We start from the raw sequence: 21935 nt of genomic DNA, 5'->3' as shown, positions 1-21935 counted from the left end.
ACATTATTTGTATATTGTAGCTTCGACTGATTTAATGTACACTCAACAAACATGGAGTTCAAATTGCAATTATCCTCAAGCATATCAAAACACCTTTGTCTTGATGTGTGTGTGTGTGTGTGTGTCTAGATCTCTCCATTTTCTTTCCCTCCTTAAAAAGTTATAAGATTTCTGCCTATATTAATCTATGCCAGGGGTGTCCGATTTTTTATTTGTACTTCTCTGGGCCACATTGGAAGAACAACAACTGTCTTAGGCTGCACACTGTCATAAAACCGAGGCCAGGAATTTGTATTGGGTCGTATTCATAGCTGCCTTGGGCCACAAATAGCAAGAGCATATGGCGCGCAGCAGTGCTTTGCCTAGTACAGAATACACAAGTGCATTCTTTTCCACAATTCATTGTATGCAACATCACAACAGGGTCCCCTTGCTCTTTATTTCATTAGTAAATTTAACAGGGTTTTTTTTGTTTCTTCTGGCCAAATTGTTTGCAATTATAATGCCAATTATGGATAACACTCTGATATTTGTAGACGTAACATCCCTTGATTATTCCATTCCATTCCATTTCATTGCAAAATAAAATCTTATTGGGTTGCTATGAGTTTTCCAAGCTGTATGGCCATGTTCCAGAAGCATTCTCTCCTGATGTTTCACTCACATCTATGGCAGGCATCCTCAGAGGTTGTGAGGTCTGCTGGAAACTAGGCAAGTGGGGTTTGTACATCTGTGAAATGTCCAGGGTAGGAGAAAGAACTTTTGTCTGCCTCAGGCAAGTGTGAATGTTTCAATTGATCACCTATAGCACAGCTGGAAAATCATCACCACCAGCAATAAGATCTACCAAGCCCGGGTCAGAGTGAGCACACGACTATCAGCCCAGGTGACTGTTTACTTCCCAGGTCACTGTTTACCTAAGCAGTTCAAAAATAGCTTAGAGCTGTTAGTAGAGAAATTAGGTACCGCTAAAAAAGTGGGGGAGGTGTTTTACAACACCATAAAAAAGAGACCAGAAAATGCTGGCAACCAAATGGATGGAGGAAGTCCTGATGGCTCTTCATCATAAAGAATGGAGCAACAGCACCTCTCTGTGGCTGGATTTCAGCACAATCTTCAAAAGCACTGAAAAGCTGGATGTCGACACAACATACCCCCTTTCTGTCTGTTCTGTCCTGACCGTCCAAACGGCATATGTGTACTGTAATCCACCTTGAGTCCCCTTGGGGAGATAGGGCGGAATATAAATAAAGTGTTGTTGTTGTTATATTAGCATTGAATGACTTTGCAGTGTCAAACCCTGGTGGCTTCCTGCCTGGGGGAATCTTTTGTTGGGAAGTGTTAGCTGGCCCTGATTATTTCCTGCCAGGAATTCCCCCAGGCAGGAAGCAGCCAGGCTTTGAAGCTGCAAGGCCATTCAGTGCTAATCAAGGTGGCCAGTTGCAACTTTACCACTTGCCTGAAGCAGACAAGAGTTCTTTATCTCACCCTGGACATTTCACAGATATACAAACCTCACTTGCCTAGTTTCCAACAGACCTTACAACCTCTGAGGATGCCTGCCATAGATGTGGGCAAACTGTCAGGAGAGAATGCTTCTGGAACATGGCCATACTGCCCAGAAAACTCAAAGCAACCCAGTGATTCCAGCCATAAAAGCCTTTGACAACACACTGAAAATCTCATTCTTTTAAGTAAGTGTACAATTTTGTGTAGCTCTTGCACATCCATACCTGTATGATAGCACATTGTAAATTTCACAACATGTATGTGTATATGAACCTTTACTGGATATTGGACTCATTGAAGAACTTATGTAATTCCTTGAAATGCAATTGTGCTGAGAGCCTTATAGTACAAGGCAGGTATATTGCAATTGATTCTTGATAATAGCACCTTCGGTTGGAGTTTATTGTATAATGTTGTTGCTCTTCTGTTGGTATTCCATGAAAGGATAAAAGCAATTATTTTACTAATACAAAAAAATCATTACTGACCTCATTTCCTTCAGTTTCAGTATGGTTATTTGTGGCCTCATCTACACTGTCATATAATCCAGTTTGAAATTGTATTATATGGTCAGTGCAGATGGGGTCTGTGTGGAAAGTTCAATTGTGCTATTACAGTGATTTTGGGTGATTAGTGTGTGGGAGACCTAGCTCTTTCCAGAATTTCTATTGCTACAATGGTACAACACCATGGTATGGGAACTCCTCATTTTCCCTCTCTCATATACACAAACCTGTTGGTTGAATGAACTTATTAACAAAAGACTCTTCTCATAAACTTATTAGCAGCAGCATGACTCAGCACCAGTAGCCAAAAGTGATTAAATATACAAAAATACACAGACCAATGTTATATCTTCCTTAGGAGGCTTTTCTTTGCAGCAAAATTGCACTAGTTACACAAACAAGGTTTCCATCGCGCAAATAAAGTTCTTTATACTTCCTTCTATGATTCTGCTCTAGGCTTTTTTTCTCATGTAGATAAACAGCTTCACTCTCACAGAGTATCCTCTCACACTGAACTTACACAGGAGCTTCACACAGGAGCTTTACAGACACACAGCCTTCAACCTGGGGCTTCTCTCACCGAAGCTTCTCACATCAGGCTTTACTTCACACTGAAGTTTACTTCACACTGAGACCTCTCTCAGACTGGGGTGTCTCTCACACTGAGGTCTTTCTCCCACTGAGGCCTTCCCATACCGACGCTTCTCTCATACTGTGGACTACCTCACACACTGAGGCCTCTCTCACACAGAAGCCTCTTCATACTAAGGGCAACTAACACTGAGCCATACTAGGCTACAGGCTCACCTGCTTATATTTTAACTGAAGCTTTTGCTGAGTCATTGCATCCACTTAACCCTTTCAGTACTTGACTCACATTTTTGTAATTAAAAATACCTAGTTAATTTTTAATATTTCTGACAAAACCCATGCCTGTGCTGGGATTGGGGTAGAAGAGAAACACACTCCCAACACAAGAGAGATAAAAGGAAATATTGGCTTTGAGATTCTGCTTGTCCCTTTCCATGTAGGTATAATTCCTGAGATTCCTTCCACAGTGCCATGACTGAAAAGACAGTGAAGTAATTTGAGTTTTTACTCCTTGTTTACACCTACTTATGCAAACAGATGCATTTTCAGTCTCAGTTGATTTTTTTTTTGTCGTGTCAGAAGCGACTTGAGAAACTGCAAGTCGCTTCTGGTGTGAGAGAATTGTCTGCAAGGACGTTGCCCAGGGGATGCCCGGATGAATTGATGTTTTTTATCATCCTTGTGGGAGGCTTCTCTCATGTCCCCCATGAGGAGCTGGAGCTGATAGAGGGAGCTCATCCATCTCTCCCTGGATTCTAACCTGCAACCTGTCGGTCTTCAGTCCTGCCGACACAGGGGTTTAACCCACTTCGCCACCGGTTGAATTATATCTCTATCACTTCCAATGTAATTATACACTGGTATAATACAGGGTTAGTCAAAATGAATAGGCCAATAAGAAAATTAATTGTAGCCGAATTGGCCTATTCATTTTGACTAACCCTGTATACTGGAATTGTGCTAGCATGGACTGAACTGTAATGTTCAATTGGATTTAAGCCATTGTATATTTTTGGGGTTTCTTACCAGCTATGTCACTAACAAACTTAAAAGTAATTTAACATAGACCACAGCCAAGAATGAATGAATTTGCAAACAGTTTTATTCCCATGAATACTGTACTTGGCTAGACTGCCATTATACAATTAACTTATCATTTAAGACAAGACATTTTTCCAAAAAGAATTGGGTGTGATGCATTGGGAAGCCTCTTTGCACAATCCCCACTGAAATGAATGGTCTCTCTGCATGAGCTTGATTTTATGGTCTAACTCTGGAAGCTTGAGCTACTGATAGGAAACAGCATGTGAAATACAGCTGATGGAGACTTAGCCAGAATGACAGCTTTGATTTTAAGCACTAAGTTCTGTTTCATCGTATAAGGGATTAATGTAATAAAGTTCGCTATTTTTGCTTCCCATCTTCTCCAGTGTCTCCTCCACAGAACACACAACCGCTAAAGCCTATGGGGGAGAGAGGGAGGGAGAGAGAGAGAGAGAGAGGGAGAGAGAGAGAGAAGAGCGGGAGAGAGAAGTGTTTAATACATTGGGTGAAAAATATTAACTTGAGAGCTTAAATACTTTGAAGAGAAAGTAGATCTTGCGAGCTGAGAGGAATCTATACTGTCAACGCAGCACTTATATTTCACAAAGCAATGCTCAAGGCTGTTCGTTTGCTCTGCACATGATAACCCATTTCTCAACTTTTAAAAAGCTGGATTTTATACTCTAAATACTTTTTTTTTTTGGCAAACCTGTAATGCAAATGCAAAGTTGCTTAGGCTGCACAAAACCTTCCCATTTCTATCATTTGTAAGGACCAAACCCTCCACATTATGGTGAGCACTTAATTATCTATTTTATTTTTGTTTTGCGCTATTTTGGATATGGTCCCAAACCAGGACCTCAGCAAAGATCAAGGTTTAGACGCCATTCCACGCAATAGTCCTGATCATGATGAGCATTCAGTTCTGTACTTGATGGAATTAATAAATATTTTGGTCCCTGATCTAAAGTTCTTTAGAGTTATATGTTCTCTGCCATGGATCAGAGAGCTTTCTTTTTCATGTCAGGAGTGACTTGAGAAACTGCAAGTTGCTTCTGGTGTGAGAGAATTGGCTGTCTGCAAGGACACCCAGATGTTTTTATCATCCTATGGGAAGCATGGGAACTGGAGCTAACAGAGGGAGTTCACCCTCTCTCCCTGGATTCGAGTCCTGCTGGCACAAGGGTTTAACCCATTGCACCATCGAGGGCTCCTGGAGATAGATAGATAGATAGATAGATAGATAGATAGATAGATAGATAGATAGATCTGCAATGGCACAGTGGGTTAAACCCCGAAGCTGCAGAACTTGCTGACTGGAAGGTCGACAGTTCGAATCCATGGTACAGAGTGAGCTCCCGCGATTACACCTAGCTTCTGCCAACCTAGCACAGCTGCATCTGCTGTCTGGAAGTTTCATGGCCTCTGTGCCATCAGCTTGAGGCTATGCATGAGGGAGGTCAGTTCATTGCACACGGAGATGCAGTACGGCTGGTACCTGTGCTTTCACCTACTCACATCCAACAAAACACATCTTGTCTAGAAATTTTCTAAGTCCTCTAGAAAATTCCTACTGAGCCTTTTAAAATTAACATCCAGGGACTTCTAGTCAAAGTGCTATAGTGCTTTAACAATATTCCACTATCTAAGTAATGGGATCATTTTGTTTTAGTGCTAAGTTTAACAATAATAATAATAATAATAATATACTTTATTTATATTCCACTCTATCTCTGCAAGGGGACTCAAGAGTGGATTACAGAGTACACATATGGCAAACATTCAATGCCTTTATACAATTGACAACAAAGACAGACAATAAATAAACAGAGGCAAGGCTTCCCTCTTCTTTCATCTTTGGCATTTGGACACTGTTCTCGACTCGGCCATGGGGTGGTGCTGTTGTTTCATTTTCCATGCCAAGGACCTTTACCTTAGATAAGCAGAAACTAGGACTGATGGCAGAAGATCACCCTGACCTGCAGCTTGAACTGCCTACCTTCCAGTCGGCAAGATCTTCTATAGCTGGTGGTTTAATCCGCTGTGCTAGCCACTCTTCCCTTTGCTTGGTCTCTATTGAATCTGTCCTGGAAACTGTAGTTATTGTACAATGTATTGCCGAAGGCTTCCATGGCTGGAATCACTGGGTTTTGTAGGTTTTTCAGGCTATATGGCCATGATCTAGAAGCATTCTCTCCTGACGTTTCGCCAGCATCTATGGCAGGCATCCTCACAACCTCTGAGGATGCCTGCCATAGATGCAGGTGAAACGTCAGGAGAGAATGCTTCTAGAACATGGCCATATTGCCTGAAAACCCTACAATGGATGAGGATTGGAACGAGAGTATATATCTCTTTTTAAACTGTCTTTTTTGTCTAGATGCACTTAATTGTTTTTGCTTTTTGAATGTATGTATTGATGGCATCATATTGTGCCTATATGTAGACCGCCCTGAGTCGCCTGCAGGCTGATATGGGCGGAATATAAATAATGTAAATAAATAATAATAAATAAATACAACAACTCTGTAGCCATTGTTTCCAGGGCCACTTACTGGTGGTGATCATTTAGCCAGGTCCAAGGCTAAAGAACATATCAGCAGCCACAGAGCCAAGTATTGGGCTGATTTAAACTGACCTGGAGAATGTGAATTAAAAGCCCAGGAGCTTATCAGGATGAAAAAACCAGACGTGGCTCTCCAGAATAAAAGTGGTTTGTACTGGAACAAAGTCTGGACTTCCCAGTTCATTTTTTCTCTCTTATCTGGAAATCCTCATAAACTATTTCCTCATACTTGTTCCTTTGGATTTATTTGGAATTCACCCAGCAAGGAGGAATATATCCAATAGCTCTTTGGCTTTCCTTTGGAATCCATCTATGTTTATGGCAGCTTAGTCTCAGAACCAGAGTTGAGAAATCTTACTTTTCCCCAGTTGTATGTAGCTCCAATCCAAGCTGTTTGGAGGGCCATATTTCACTATATGAATATGCTCAAGATTTAAGGTCTTAAGAGGGCCTTTTTTTCTGTTCCACAGGAGTTATCTTTCTTTGCAGCGGCCACCAACCTTTGGAACTCCCTTCCTAGAAAAGCTAGGATAGTGGGTTGTTGTAGGTTTTCCACGCTATATGGCCATGTTCTAGAGGCAAGGAGAAAATTCCTCTAGAACATGGCCATATAGCCCGGAAAACCTACAACAACCCAGTGATTCCAGCCATGAAAGCTTTCGACAATACAAAGCTAGGATAGCTTCCTCCTTGTTCTCCTTTTCCTAACAGATGAAAACTTTTTCCATTGAGTTTTAGGAATAGGTGTAATGAACTTTTTAATGGTGTTCCACTTTGTTAAGTTTTTAAATATTCCATCTTTTATTAAAGTGTGTGTGTGTGTTGTGATGGTTTTGTATGTTTCTAATCTGTACTGATTAAGAGGAGGAGAAGGAAAAATCATACTAGAATTCCCCAGTTTACGGATTCTGAAAGCTATAGTTTCCCCTCCTCAAAAAAAATACATTTCCCAAGCTGAGCTCAGAGCCATGCAAAAAGCAACTTCTGTCTCAATTGCTCACTCTTTGATGTTTTTAACGGCCTTAAAGACTGGGATGTTCCAATCTGCTTTTAGCTGAATAAGTGAAGTGGGCTTAACTCTCAAAAGCTGTGGTTTTATCTATTGCTGTCATTTTTATTTAGTGGATTTGTATTGAAGCAAAATGTCTGGGGGCCGCTGTTTCAGTTAATCATATTTTACATTTCCCATCATTTAATGTTTTATCTGTAAAATGCCTTCAGAGGGCCTTTTCAATGGAGAGGCAATATTATTTTAATGCTTCAGAGTTCTATGGTTCATGTGAGGGTCCCAAGCGCCATGCGATAATGTTGGTGAAGGCCTGAGACGCCAATGTCACACTAAATTGAAACTGGGTGGAAGTTTAAGCAATTGCTTCTTAAACTGTGGGTACTTACTTAACCAAAATTTAAGATAAAATGGGGTTGGGAAAAATTTGGGACTAGCAAAAGATTTCTAAACATCACTTAGTGCAGTGTTTCTCAACCTCCCTAATGCCGCAACCTAGATAGAGTTCCTCATGTTGTGGTGACCCCCCAACCATAACATTATTTTCGTTGCTACTTCCATGACTATAATTTTGCTCCTGTTATGTAACTATCTGATATGCAGGATGTATTTTTATTCACGAGACCAAATTTGGCACAAATACCCTATATGCCCAAATTTGAAAACTGGTGGGGTTGTTGGAGGGGGGATTGATTTTTCATTTGGGAGTTGTAGTTGCTGGGATTTATAGTTCACCTACAATCAAAGAGCATTCTGAACTCCACCAACGATGGAATGGAACTAAACTTTGCACACAGAACTCCCATGACCAACAGAAAATATTGGAAGGTTCTAGTGGGCATTAACCTTGAGTTTTGGAGCTATAGTTCACCTATATCCAGAGAGCACTGAGGACTCAAACAATGATGCATCTGGACCAAACTTGGCACGAATACTCAATATATTGAAATGTGAACAATGGTGGTATTTGGGGAAAATAGAACTTGACATTTGGGAGTTGTAGTTGCTGGGATTTATAGTTCACCTGCAATCAAAGAGCAACCTGAATGCCAGCAATGATGGAATTACACCAAACTGGGCACACAGAACTCCCATGAACAACAGAAAATACTGGAAGGGTTTGGTGGGCATTGACCTTGAGTTTTGGAGTTGTAGTTCACCTATATCCAGAGAGCAGTGTGGAGTGAAAACAATGATGGATCTGGACCAAATTTGGCATGGATACTCAATATGCCTATGAACACTGGTAGAGTTTGGGGAAAGCAGACCTTGACAATTGGGAGTTGTTGGGATTTACAGTTCACCTACAATCAAAGAGCATTCTGAATGCCACCAATGATAGAATTGGGCCAAACTTCCCACACAGAATCCCCATGACCAAGAGAAAATGCTTTGTTTTCTGATGGACTTTGGCAACTCTTCTGACCCCTCCCCCTTTGCAATCCCCCTAGGAGTCCCGACCCCCAGGTTGAGAAACACTGACCTAGAGGCTTTTTTTGACATATATACAAATCTGTTAGCAACAACATGCTGTGTTTACTATGGATTCTGTAAAATAAGCTTCATCCATACCTCAAAAAAAGGAAAATCAGCCTGTTTAGCAAGCCTTGCAAATGCTATCATTGGCAAATGCCCAATTTTTGATACCTATTTTATATATTTATATACCCAGGGTTGCTTTAAAAAATTATCAGGCAGAATGGGGTGACAAGATGGAAAAGTTTAAGGAGCCCTGATTTAAACTTCACAAGGAGCTATCCAAGGTGCTGAATCCCATCTTGCTGCAAATAGGCTCAGAACCTTGGATAGCTCCATTGAGTTTAGAAAAGTGGTTCCAAAGTGTGACTCAGCCAAAATCAACCTGTAGGTTTCTATGGCCAAGGGAGGTTTTCAACCCTGGTCACCACAGTCATCATCCTTAAATCACTACACCAGCTCCTATATCCCTGCCCCCAAAATGGGGTCTACTGGAAGGGATGTTGCCCATTGTGTCAGCACAGTGTTGGTAGATCTAAGTTTGATTAGCATCAGCTTTGGTTTCTTTCTACTGTCAAGTCAAAATATTTTTAATGAAATCCTGTGCGGCTTCATTTACAAATATTGTAAACAAATACTCTAAAGTGTTGTAACACTCTAAGCTCTTTTAACTTGTTGATTAATATGTTTTACCTTGGTTGAATTATATTTTATAGCTTTAATTTGAAGCTGTTTTTAAATTATTTACATTGTATTATTTTTAGGATGCTCTGCAATCTCACAATAAAGAGCAGGAAAATAATACATAGAATTCTAGACACAGAACTGGAAGATACCCCAAAGATCATCTAGTCTAACCCCCTGCCATGAAGGAACACATAATCAAAGCACTCTCAACAGAAGGTCACTCAGCCTGTGTTTCAAAACCTCCAGAGAAGGAGATCCTACTACACTCTGTACAGTATTTAAATGAATCAGTCAGTAAATGGAATTCAAATGGGGAAATCCATCGTTAGTGTCCTTACTTTCCATGTCTATGAACAGAAACTTCTAAGGCCTGCATAAATAGGAGTATAGTGTCTAGATCCAGGGAAGTCATGCTACCCCTCGATTCTGCCTTGGTCAGACCACACCTGGAATACTGTGTCCCACTGAAGGGAGATGTTGACTCTAAGCTGGAATGTGTCCAGAGGAGGGTGGCTAAAATGATCAAGGGTCTGGAGAACAAGCTCTATGAGGAGAGGCTTAAAGAGATGAGCATGTTTAGCTTGTGGAAGAGAAGGCAGAGAGGAGACATGATGGCTATGTATAAATATGTGAGGGGAAGTCATAGGGAGGAGGGAGCAAGCTTGTTTTCTGCTGCCCTGGAGACTAGGACACAGAACAATGGATTTGGAACTAAAGGAAAGGTGAGTCCACCTGAACATGAAGAAGAACTTCCTAACAGTGAGAGCTGTTCAACAGTGGAACTCTCTAACCCAGAGTGTGGAGGCTCCTTCTTTGGAGGCTTTTAAGCAGAGGCTGGATGGCCATCTGTTGGGGGTGCTTTGAATGCAATTTTCCTGCTTCTTGGCAGAGGGTTGGACTGGATGGCCCACGAGGCCTCTTACAACTCTATGATTCTATGATTCATACATAAACAGAAAAACATAAACTAGGATTCTTACCTCTGGGGTGGATGGAGTGTCAAACATGGGATTATCAAATCCTCTGTCATTTGAGTCTTCTGAAGGCTCTACGTCCCATTGGCGGTGCCAAGGAAAGCTAAAATGCAAGGTGAGTCGAGATCTATAAAAAGAAGAAAATGGGAAATTAGGAGAATCAGCTTTGACAGGTGAAGTCATTTAAATCTTTGAAGCTTCTTGGATTGTTGTGTTGTTGAAGGCTTTCATGGCCAAAATCACTGAGTTGCTGTGGGTTTTCCGAGCTGTATGGTCATGTTCCAGAAGCATTCTCTCCTGATGTTTCACCCACATATATGGCAGGCATCCTCAGAGGTTGTGAGGTCTGTTGGAAACAAGGTAAATGAGGTTTATATATCTGTGGAATGTCCATGGTGAGAGAAAGAACTCTTGTCTGCTTCAAACAAGTGGGAATGATGCAACTAGCCACCTTGCTTAGCATTTAATGGCCTTGTAGCTTCAATGACTGGTTGATTGCTGCTTGGGGGAATCCTTTGTTGGAGGTGATTAGGTGGCCCTGATTGATTCTTGTTGGGATTTCCCTCCCTTTTTTTTAATGTTGCTCTTTATTTGCTGTCCTATTCGTAGTTTTTAAAATAAAAACTCTACAATCATAAAAAGCAGCTTACAGTTAAGCTATAAATATAATACAATTCAAGTCAAAGCACATTTAACATAAAAAAGACAAAAATCACACAAAGCATAATAACATCCAAAAATAAGATATAAATAAATATTAAGCATTTAAAACCAGTTATTGCAGAGACTCATCAATTAAATTGTATATTTCACTAAGCTCAGTCAACAATAATAAAAATGAACCAGTGAGAAAATTAAGAGAAGTCTTCAAAAAAAAATAAATAAAAAAATCTGAAAACAAAATAAAAACAAAAGTTCCCACTAAAGTCCAAGAGGAACAGAGTTGAAAGCTGAGCATTGGCAGAGAAGTCAGCGGCCCCAAGCCAAGCCCCATTTCAGTAATAAGTTGATGGTCAAATGAGTCTGGTTGGTAAAATCTCCGAGTACTAAAAGGCTACTTGACTTTGGTCATTGCTTTGTGCTCCAACCTAAGTCTTATCCTTTGCTTCTGCCTTGTTCTGACAAGAGGTTGAAAAGGTCATTTTGAAGGTCATTACAACTATCCGCATCCTGAAACTAGTATGGATATGCTGGGAAGAGAGTTCTGAGAGCTGTAGTCCCTAAAGTAAGATTTCCAACCTCTGGGTCTGCTTCTGCTTTCCTCACTTGATCATGCCTGGTCATATCTCAACTGGAATCCCATATAAATGATGGCGTGAGCTTCTTTTCTGCTATCCCAGAATCAATAACCAGGATCAGTGGATTCAAATGACAAGAAAAGAGGATTCCACCTAAACATTAAAAAGAACGTCTTGACTGCAAGAGGCTTTCAACAATGAAATTGATTGACTCAGAAGGACAAAGACTCCTTCATTGGAGGACTTCAAACAAAGGCTGTATCTCTCAAGAGCTGTATATTCCTGGTGTTGGAATGAATGCCCTTACAGACACTTCCAATTCTATGAAACTATGACAGTCTCCAAGGTATTTCCATACTGAAATAATGAAATACTTATCCAAAGTCTTAGTAACTGGCAGTAAGAGCTTTAGACTGCAATAGAATCATAGAATCATAGAATCAAAGAGTTGGAAGAGACCTCATGGGCCATCCAGTCCAACCCCCTGCCAAGAAGCAGGAATATTGCATTCAAATCACCCCTGACAAATGGCCATCCAGCCTCTGCTTAAAAGCTTCCAAAGAAGGAGCCTCCACCACACTCCGGGGCAGAGAGTTCCACTGCTGAACGGCTCTCACAGTCAGGAAGTTCTTCCTAATGTTCAGATGGAATCTCCTCTCTTGTAGTTTGAAGCCATTGTTCCGCGTCCTAGTCTCCAAGGAAGCAGAAAACAAGCTTGCTCCCTCCTCCCTGTGGCTTCCTCTCACATATTTATACATGGCTATCATATCTCCTCTCAGCCTTCTCTTCTTCAGGCTAAACATGCCCAGTTCCCTAAGCCGCTCCTCATAGGGCTTGTTCTCCAGACCCTTGATCATTTTAGTCGCCCTCCTCTGGACACATTCCAGCTTGTCAATATCTTTCTTGAATTGTGGTGCCCAGAATTGGACACAATATTCCAGATGTGGTCTAACCAAGGCAGAATAGAGGGGTAGCATTACTTCCTTAGATCTAGACACTATGCTCCTATTGATGCAGGCCAAAATCCCATTGTCTTTTTTTGCCGCCACATCACATTGTTGGCTCATGTTTAACTTGTTGTCCACGAGGACTCCAAGATCTTTTTCACACATACTGCTCTCGAGCCAGGCGTCCCCCATTCTGTATCTTTGCATTTCATTTTTTCTGCCAAAGTGGAGTATCTTGCATTTGTCACTGTTGAACTTCATTTTGTTAGTTTTGGCCCATCTCTCTAATCTGTCAAGATCGTTTTGAATTCTGCTCCTGTCCTCTGGACTATTGGCTATCCCTCCCAATTTGGTGTTGTCTGCAAACTTGATGATCATGCCCTTCATCTAAGTCATTAATAAAGATGTTGAACAGGACCGGGCCCAGGACGGAACCCTGCGGCACTCCGCTCGTCACTTCTTTCCAAGATGAAAAGGAAGCATTAGTGAGCACTCTCTGTGTTCGTCCACTTAACCAATTACAGATCCACCTCACTGTAGTTTTGCCTAGCCCACATTGGACTAGTTTCCTTGCCAGAAGGTCATGGGGGACCTTGTCGAAGGCCTTACTGAAATCCAGGTACGCTACATCCACGGCATTCCTCGCATCTACCCAGCTTGTAGCTCTATCGAAGAAAGAGATCAGATTAGTCTGGCATGACTTGTTTTTGATAAATCCATGTTGACTATTAGCGATGACTGCATTTGTTTCTAAGTGTTTGCAGACCGCTTCCTTAACAATCATTTCCAGAATCTTGCCCGGTATCGACGTGAGGCTGACCGGACGGTAGTTGTTTGGGTCGTCCTTTTTTCCCTTCTTGAAGATTGGGACCACATTGGCCCTCCTCCAATCTGCTGGAACTTCTCTCGTTCTCCAAGAACTCTCAAAGATGGTTGCCAATGGTTCCGAAATGACTTCCGCTAGTTCCTTCAGTACTCTTGGGTGTAGTTGATCTGGCCCTGGGGACTTGAACTCATTAAGAGCGGCCAGGTATTCCTGGACGACTTCTTTCCCAATTTGGGGTTGGATGTCCTCCAATCCCTCATCCACTCCATCTTGCTGAGGTTGAAGACTCTCTTTTTGTGAGAAGACCGAGGCAAAGAAGGCATTAAGTAGTTCTGCCTTTTCCCTATGCCCTGTCAGCATTGCCCCATCTTCTCCTCGAAGAGGTCCTATCGCCTCCTTGTTTTTCCTTTTTCTACTGACATAAGAATAGAAGCCATTTTTATTGTTTTTAATGTCCCTGGCAAGTCTGAGCTCGTTTTTTTGCTTTAGCTTTGCGGACCTTTTCCCTACAGGTGTTGGCTATTTGTTTGAATTCTTCTTTGGTGATTTCTCCCTTTTTCCACTTCTTGTGCATGTCTCTTTTGTGTCTTAGCACAGTTAGAAGTTCTTTGGACATCCATTCTGGCTTCTTTGCACTTGTCCTATTTTTTCTCTTTGTTGGCACGGTTTGCAATTGCGCCTTGAGTATTTCACTCTTGAGAAATTCCCATCCATCCGTAGCTCCCTTGTCTTTTAGTATCTGTGTCCATGGAATGCTGCTCAGCGTTTCCTTCATTTTTTGGAAATCAGCTCTCCTAAAGTCCAAAATGCGGGTTTGACTTGTCTTAGTTTCGGCCTTCCTTTGTACCTCAAATTGCAGGAGCACATGGTCACTTGCCCCTAAGGATCCTACCACTTCGACCGCATCGATCAGGTCCTCCGCATTTGTTAGGATGAGATCAAGAGTAGCCAATCCCCTTGTTGCCTCTTCTACCTTTTGGACCATGAAATTGTCTGCAAGGCAAGCGAGGAATTTGTTGGACCTTGTACTCTTGGCCGAGTTTGTTTTCCAGCAAATATCGGGATAGTTGAAATCGCCCATGACTACTACATCTCTTTTCTGTGCCTGTTTGGTCAACTGTTGGCAGAAGACTTCATCAAGATCTTCCTCCTGGCTTGGGGGTCTGTAGTAGACGCCTACAACGACATCTTTTTGAGTCCCAGTTCCCTTGATTCTTATCCAGATGATTTCAAGCTGGTTTCCCAGATTGCTGTCTTGAATTTCTTCTGCAGCATAAGAGTTTTTGACATATAAGGCTACTCCGCCTCCTCTCCCCTTTGTTCGGTTTCTGTGAAAGAGGTTATACCCCTCGATATCTACATTCCAGCGATAGGAGTCATCCCACCAGGTTTCAGTGATGGCTATGATATCATATTTGTGGTGTAGTGCTAGAAGTTGGAGTTCGTCTTGTTTATTTCCCATGCTCTGTGCATTAGTACAAATAGGCTGGAGTTTGGTCCTATCTTTTTGATGCTGGCCCTACTCACCACTGGAATACAATTCCCAAGAACTTGTCTGGAACAGGAAATTCCAGCCCTTGGACTAGAAGAGGTTGCTCACTCTTGATCTAGATACACCTCAGGTTTGTCCAAGGAACTCCAAGCCTCTCATGGACACCAAGGGAGGAAAAGTTTGGAAGAAAGAAGTTGTTTCAAAGTAATGGCCTGCTTTCACACCCAAAGCCATGAGATGTTATCAGCAATGGAAGTTTAGGGTTTTATTTAGACATTAAACAAGTCAACTGTTTTATTGCTAAGAGATGCTAATCAGTTTGGCACGCAAGAAAACAAGCAGGGCCCAAGAGCTTTGTTGCCTGGTTTTGGGTGGGAGACTAGCACTAATGAACAGGAGCAGCACAAATGCACAAAGGATGGAGCATTGGTTTGCCAGCTGGTAGAACACATAGAGAACTGGGATTATCCTTCAGAGTGCATTGAAGGAACATTTGGGACCTGGATGGATGCTTGCCAAGGGCACGCATACACCATGACCAGCCACAATATCTCATGCATAGCTGCAGCATGTGTTTTCGTGCTCTTTTGAGACTTCAGATCTGCAATCAGGAGCTGGTCATTTTAAGGTTGTTTGGCAAGCTCTCTCAATCCACTCACATCAAAGACTTTGTGCCTTTGCACTATCTGCCCCAAATTGTGAAAGGATATTGCTGGCTGTGGGTCTCTGGCACAATCTAGAAAATGATGTGGCTCAAGACTGTTGTATCTCCTGTCCAAGTAAAAGGGGATCCATAAATCCTTATGGAGTTGGACTGCTGGTGACAACTTTAGATAGCCGAGAAAGAAAGAGGACTTTTTTTAACAAAAGAGAGATCAACCAGCAGGTTAGGCCATGTAGCAAAATGTAACCAACCAAGGTAGGGCCAATGGCAGGTGAAGAATTGGAGTCAACAAGAAATCAAGTCATCATGAGAACAAAAGTTATGATGTCATTAAGTTGGTTTGCCATCAGCTTCCATAGCAAGAATCGAAAGGCTCACTCTCTGAAGTAGAGTTTGATTGGGATCCTGAAACAAATTTTCTTAGGGGAACTTAAGCACCCATTGTTTCCAAACCAGTAGTGCACCAGTTGTATTTCAATATTTTGATATATTTTAATTATGTTGTACCCCTCCTCAGGCCATAAGGAGAGGTAGGTAATAATAATAATAATAATAATAATAATAATAATAATAATAATCACCTCACTACCTCTGAGGATGCTTGCCATAGATGCAGGCGAAACGTCAGGAGAAAAATTGCCTCCAGAACATGGCCATATAGCCCGGAAAAACCTACAACAACCCAGTGATCCTGGCCATGAAAGCCTTCGACAATAATAATAATAATAATTATTATTATTATTATTATTATGCCTAGCTAAAATATTTTGTACAGGCAAGACTGCATATAGAGGATTGGTGATCCAAATGGATAGTTAGAGAAACCAAGGGTTCCCCATGAGTACAAATGCAGCCAAGCTAGAGGATTTTAGTAGAACAGTTATGATAGGTTAGATGCCATAATTGACGCGTAGTTTTGGGTCCATGAAACATAGTGATTTGAGCACTGGACTACAGTTCTGGAGAACAAGATTGGAATCCCTGCTCAGGAATGAAAATCCACTGGATTACTTTGGAAAAGTCACACTCTTAGGCTTAAAAATCACTCAGGGTCACCGTAAACAGGTAGTGACTTGAAGGCACACAACAACAAAATGGAAATATATGTGTGCACCTGACTGACAAATGATGTGTAGACATAAAATTAAAAGAGTCAGAAGGCCATTGTATATTTGATCTGGTTCTGGGCTTTTAGCCAACTACTGTTCAGCAGTAGCAATATAATATAAACAAGAGATTAAAAAATAACCCAGTAAAACCAGACGGCTGGCCAGGTGCAATTTAGCCTTGTAATCACCAGTGTCGTGTGTGATGTCAGATAGAGAGACCTAAGCTCCTTCCACACAACTGGATAGAACCCCACATTATCTGCTTTGGAATATATAGCAGTGTGGATTCAGATAGCCCAGTTCAAAGCAGATATTATGGGATTTTCTGCCTTCATATTCTGGGTTATATGGCTGTGTGGAAGGGCCCCAAGAGACTATGCTAAAGAGTTGTCTCCGACAGGAAGAAGAAAAAAAATCAACAGATGCAACTAAACAAAGATGAATGGTGCCAATAACACTCTTTATTGATAGCTAACAGGTTTTGTGCAAATAATTGATGAAATTTACTCCTGATAGGCTGATGAACAGATAAATGGGCTGAGTTGGGCTAGGGCAAACATGGACAAACTTTCTAACTTGGGGGTCGCATGCTCGCACTCCCTGCTAGGAGGACTGGCTGTCCGGTGATGGGAGGAAGAAAGGGAAGGAAGGAAAGAGAGAAGGAAGGAAGGACAAAAGGGAAGGATAGAAGGAGAAAAAGGAAGAGAGGGAAGGGGGAGGAAAGAGAAAGGAGGAAAAGACAAAAGGGATGAAAGGAAGGATGAAACAGTGGAAGGGAAGGATGGAAGGAGAAAGAGATGGAAAGAGGGAAGGAAGGAAAGACAAAAGGGAAGGATGGATGGATGGATGGAGAAATAGCAAGAGGGGGGAAATAGAGAGGAAGGATGAAAGAGATGGATGTATGGATGGATGGATGGATGGATGGATGGAGAGAGGGGGGGAGGGAATAGAGAAGGAAGGACAAAAGGGTGGAAGGGAAGGAAGGAAGGACAAAAGGGTGGAAGGGAATGGAGGGAGGGAAAAAGAGGGAGAGAAGGAAGGGAAGACAAAAGGGAAGGGAAGAGAGGGAAGAAAGGAAGGACAAAAGGGTGGAAGGGAAGGAAGGAGGGAGGGAAGGAGGAAGGAAAGATAGAAGGAAGGATGGATAGATGAAGAAAGAGTTGATAGATGACTCACTTACACACTCATGTTTTTCTTTATCCTGAGCAGAGAACTTGAGTGAACTGCTGCTTCATTAAATGTTACCAGATGTATATGTACAAAGCAGTGACTCGCATCTCTCTTCATTTTCATGCAAAGCATTGAATGTTCTATTACTGAACTACTTTCTAACATATGAGTCACCACCTGTTGTTGGAATACAAAGACAAAATCCTTGACCACTGGCCATGTTGGCTCCAGCATCTGAGAATAGAAGTCCAGCAATATCTGAGAACTCAAGAGCAGAAACTGATGTGCTACTGAACCAAAACAGGAAGGGCACTAATTTGATTGTGGCTAACATTCTATGATTGATGATTAATAGGCTGTGAAAAAAGCTTGGAAAAGTAACCCTTTCAAGCTAGACCTTCCAAAATGCAGAAATTCTAGGACAGTGTTTCTCAACCTTCCTAATGCCGTGGCCCCTTAATACAGTTCCTCATGTTGTGATGACCCCCAACCACAACATTATTTTTGCTGCTCCTTCAGAACTGTAATTTTGCTACTGTTATGAATTGTAATGTAAATATCTTATATGCAGAATGTATTTTCATTCACTGGACCAAATTTGGCACAAATACCCGATATGCCCAAATTTGAATTCTGGTGGGATTGGCAGGGGGTTGATTTTGTCATTTAGGAGTTGTAGTTGCTGGGATTTATAGTTCACCTATAATCAAAGAGCATTCTGAACTCCACTAACAATGGAACTGAACCAAACTTGGCACACAGAACTCCACTGACCAACAGAAAATACTGGAAGGGTTTGGTGGGCATTGACCTTGACTTTTGGAGTTGTAGTTCACCTACATCCAGAGAGCACTATGGACTCAAAGAATAATGGGTCTGGACCAAACTTGGCACTAATACATAATATGCCCAAATGTGAACACTGGTGGGGTTTAGGGAATATAGACCTTGACATCTGGGAGTTGTAATTGCTCGGATTTATAGTTCACCTACAATCAAAGAGCATTCTGAGCTCCACCAATGATAGAATTGGGCCAAACTTCCCATACAGACCCCCCATAACCAACAGAAATTACTATGGTTTCTGATGGCCTTTGGCGACCCCTCTCACACCCTCTCACACACACCCCAGGGGTCCCGACCCCCAGGTTTATAAATGCTGTTTTAGGAGGTGCAATGTAAAGATAGATTGATTGATAGATAAATAACAATTGACGAAAGACTACACTATGAAAGCTGTGTGGGTGTGGGCATACATATAAAATGTATACACACATATATTTCCAAGCTTTGTCAAAGAAGCAAAATTAAATCTTAATTTACTTCCTGCTATGCAAGAATTTGACTATAATCACAGAGCATAGGAGAGTCTTAGAGTGCTTTCCCTTGCGGCACAGATCTAGAAAGATTATACTACAAACACTTTCTGAATGATTGCGGGTGTTTCAGAATATGCCCTGTTACCTTAATATCCCCTTTCTGTAAAGAAGCAGGACAGTTCCCATCAGTGAAAGGAGAAGGATGACACCAACAACTGTCGCAGCGATTGTAGCACTGGTGTGGCCATCTGTCCTTTGAGCATCCCAGGTATTGCCAGTTGCTGCTTTCAAGTTGCCAGTCACAATGCCAAAGGATTGCCCTGCAAAGCATATCACAGCTCAGAACAGAAGCCTAATACGTTTGCATGGAGTAAGTCATCCATTTCCTGCCAGATGGCTCCTCTCTGCCATTCCTCTTTGGCTGATTTGCTCACCCCAGTGAGTTTTGCTACCAGGTTATAAATCTTTGCTTATTTCATATAAGAGAATGAGAATGAACAGTTTCAAAAGCTTTCTCTCTGTTGTGTAAGGCTGCAAGAAATTTTGCACATTTTTCAATTATTTTACACATTTGAGACCTTTGCAAACATATTGCAGCAGGTTCCAAAATGCTGCTTTGGGGAGGGGGGGGGGGGGAGAGAGAGCATTTTCTTAAAAACCAATGAAAATAGGGAGAAAATGAACAAACACCAGTGAAAAAGCTGGACTGACACCTTTTCACAACATTATGCTGAAATGTCAAAACACCCTTGCCCCCCAGGACAAGAGAGTGCATAAATATAATCTCGAAGGGGGGCAACCATAGGGATGCCAAAGTGCTTGTTTATAAAGCCATTGTCCTCCCAACCCTGCTATACACCTGGGAAACATGGACTGTCTACAGATTCCATCAGTGCTGCCTCCAAAAAATCCTGCAAATCTCCTGGGAAGAGAGGCGGACAAATGTCAGCATGCTGGAAGAGGCAAAGAGCACCAGCACTGAAGCGATGGTCCCCCACCATCAATTCCACTGGACTGGCCACGTCGTCCAAATGCCCACAGTCTTCCAAAGCAGTTACTCAAAAATGGAAAATGGATTAAAGCCAACCTCAAAAACTGTGGCATAGACACTGAGAACTGGGAAGCCCTGGACCTTGAGCACTCTTACTGGAGGTCAGCTGTGACCAGCAGTGCTGCAGAATTCAAAGAGGCACGAATTGGGGGGGGGGGGGCAAAGGGAGAAATGTGCCAAGAGGAAGGCACATCAAGCCAACCCTGACTGGGACTGCCTTCCACCTGGAAACTGATGTCTTCACTGCAGGAGAACATACGGATCAATAATAGGGCTCTGCAACCACCTGCAGATCCACTGTCAAGACACCACATCTGGAAGACAATCATCCTCGAGCTATGAGGGATTGCCTAAGTAAGTAAGTAAGTAAGGAAATATAATCTAGATCCAATTTGCTCCTGGCAGCAAGTAGTTGTTTCCTGAGCGAGCAAAGGAAGGTAGCAAATGATCTATTCTTCCACTAACTGCTACTAGTTTGATACTGATAAAACTGATAAAGCAAATGCTGTGGGACTATTAATTCCTTCACAGCGCAATCCGATATTTACTAGCAAGCAAGTCACACAGTGCCCATTGGGACTCACATTCATGTGTCTGACAGCGGAGTTAGTCACCCGTTGGCATGAGAAAAGAACTAACAGTTGGTCCAGATGGTGGCAGATGCTCTGAAGGTATTTGAAAACCTGGTATTGCTTGTCCATTAATAGATAACATATCATAATAAAGTGCGAATTTAGAAATTTGGCATATTGTAAAGGCATAAATATGACAGTAAGGCTGCTAGGCTGAATATGGGCTTGATCTCCTGTATCTTTCTATGCAAGGGTGTGAAAACTGGATAGCAAAGCCAGTTGGCGAAGGTATCTGACAGAGAGAACATCAACTCATAAGAAATATGGCACTGAAAAATAGTTCTACACATTCTTTGGACTGCTGAAAGAACACACAAATGGGTCTTAGAGCACATCAAGCTTGAATTCTGACTAGAAGCCAAGACAGCTAAACTAAAGCTGTTATACTTTGGACCTATCATGAGACAATGTGATTTACTGGAGGAGGCAATAATGCCTGGTAAAATGGAAGCAGTAAGAAAAAAGGAAGGTGACATTCCAGGCTGATGGACTCAATCAAGGAAGCTTTAGTCCTGAGTTTGCAAGATCTGGGCTGTTGAGGATAGAGTGACTTGGAGGTCTCTAATTCATGGGGTCACCATAAGCTGAAGTAGACTTGAAAGCAAACAACAACACCTATATCTTTAATAGCCCCCAGTGGTGCAGTGGGTTAAACCCTTGTGCTGGCAGGACTGAGGACCAACAGGTCGGAGGTTTGAATCCAGGGAGAGTACAGATGAGCTCCCTCTGTCAGCTCCAACTCCCCATGTGGGGACATGAGAGAAGCCTCCTACAAGGATGGTAAAACATCAAAAAACATCTGGGCATCCCTTGGGTGACATCCTTGCAGACAGCTAATTCTCTCACACCAGAAGCAACTTGCAGTTTCTCAAGTCACTCCTAACACGGAAAAAAAATGAAGTGTGCATTTCTCACAGAACTTGCTTTAAAACATTCATGTGCTTTCGGAAGCCTTCAGAGAATTTAATGTTGTATTGTCAAAGGCTTTCATGGCTAGAATCACTGGGTTGTTGTTGATTTTTTGGGCTATATGGCCATGTTCTAGAAGCATTTCGCCTGCATCTATGGCAAGCATCCTGAGAGGTTGTGAGGCCATATAGGCCGAAGAATCTACAACAACCCAATGTT

The 21935-nt window shown here is 42.0% G+C and overlaps 1 protein-coding gene across 1 annotated transcript in view; it reads right to left on the bottom strand.

The window, feature by feature from the left end:
• Positions 1-3720: 3720 nt before the first annotated feature.
• AMN (amnion associated transmembrane protein) overlaps positions 3721-21935 on the bottom strand; it is a 38169-nt gene continuing 19954 nt past the window's right edge. Inside the window, exons 6-8 of the mRNA XM_067468326.1 lie at positions 19270-19444; positions 10366-10486; positions 3721-4069 (exon numbers count right to left, since the gene is read on the bottom strand). Coding sequence (XP_067324427.1) covers positions 3959-4069; positions 10366-10486; positions 19270-19444 — 407 coding nt within the window. The 3' untranslated portion in view covers positions 3721-3958. The remainder of the gene's footprint in view (positions 4070-10365; positions 10487-19269; positions 19445-21935) is intronic.

This window comes from Anolis sagrei, chromosome 1 (assembly GCF_037176765.1).
Source record: "Anolis sagrei isolate rAnoSag1 chromosome 1, rAnoSag1.mat, whole genome shotgun sequence".
In the NCBI taxonomy this organism is placed as follows: Eukaryota; Metazoa; Chordata; class Lepidosauria; order Squamata; family Dactyloidae; genus Anolis; species Anolis sagrei.
Note: the sequence above shows the minus strand (reverse complement) of the source record. Positions and strands in the feature narration are given on the sequence as shown.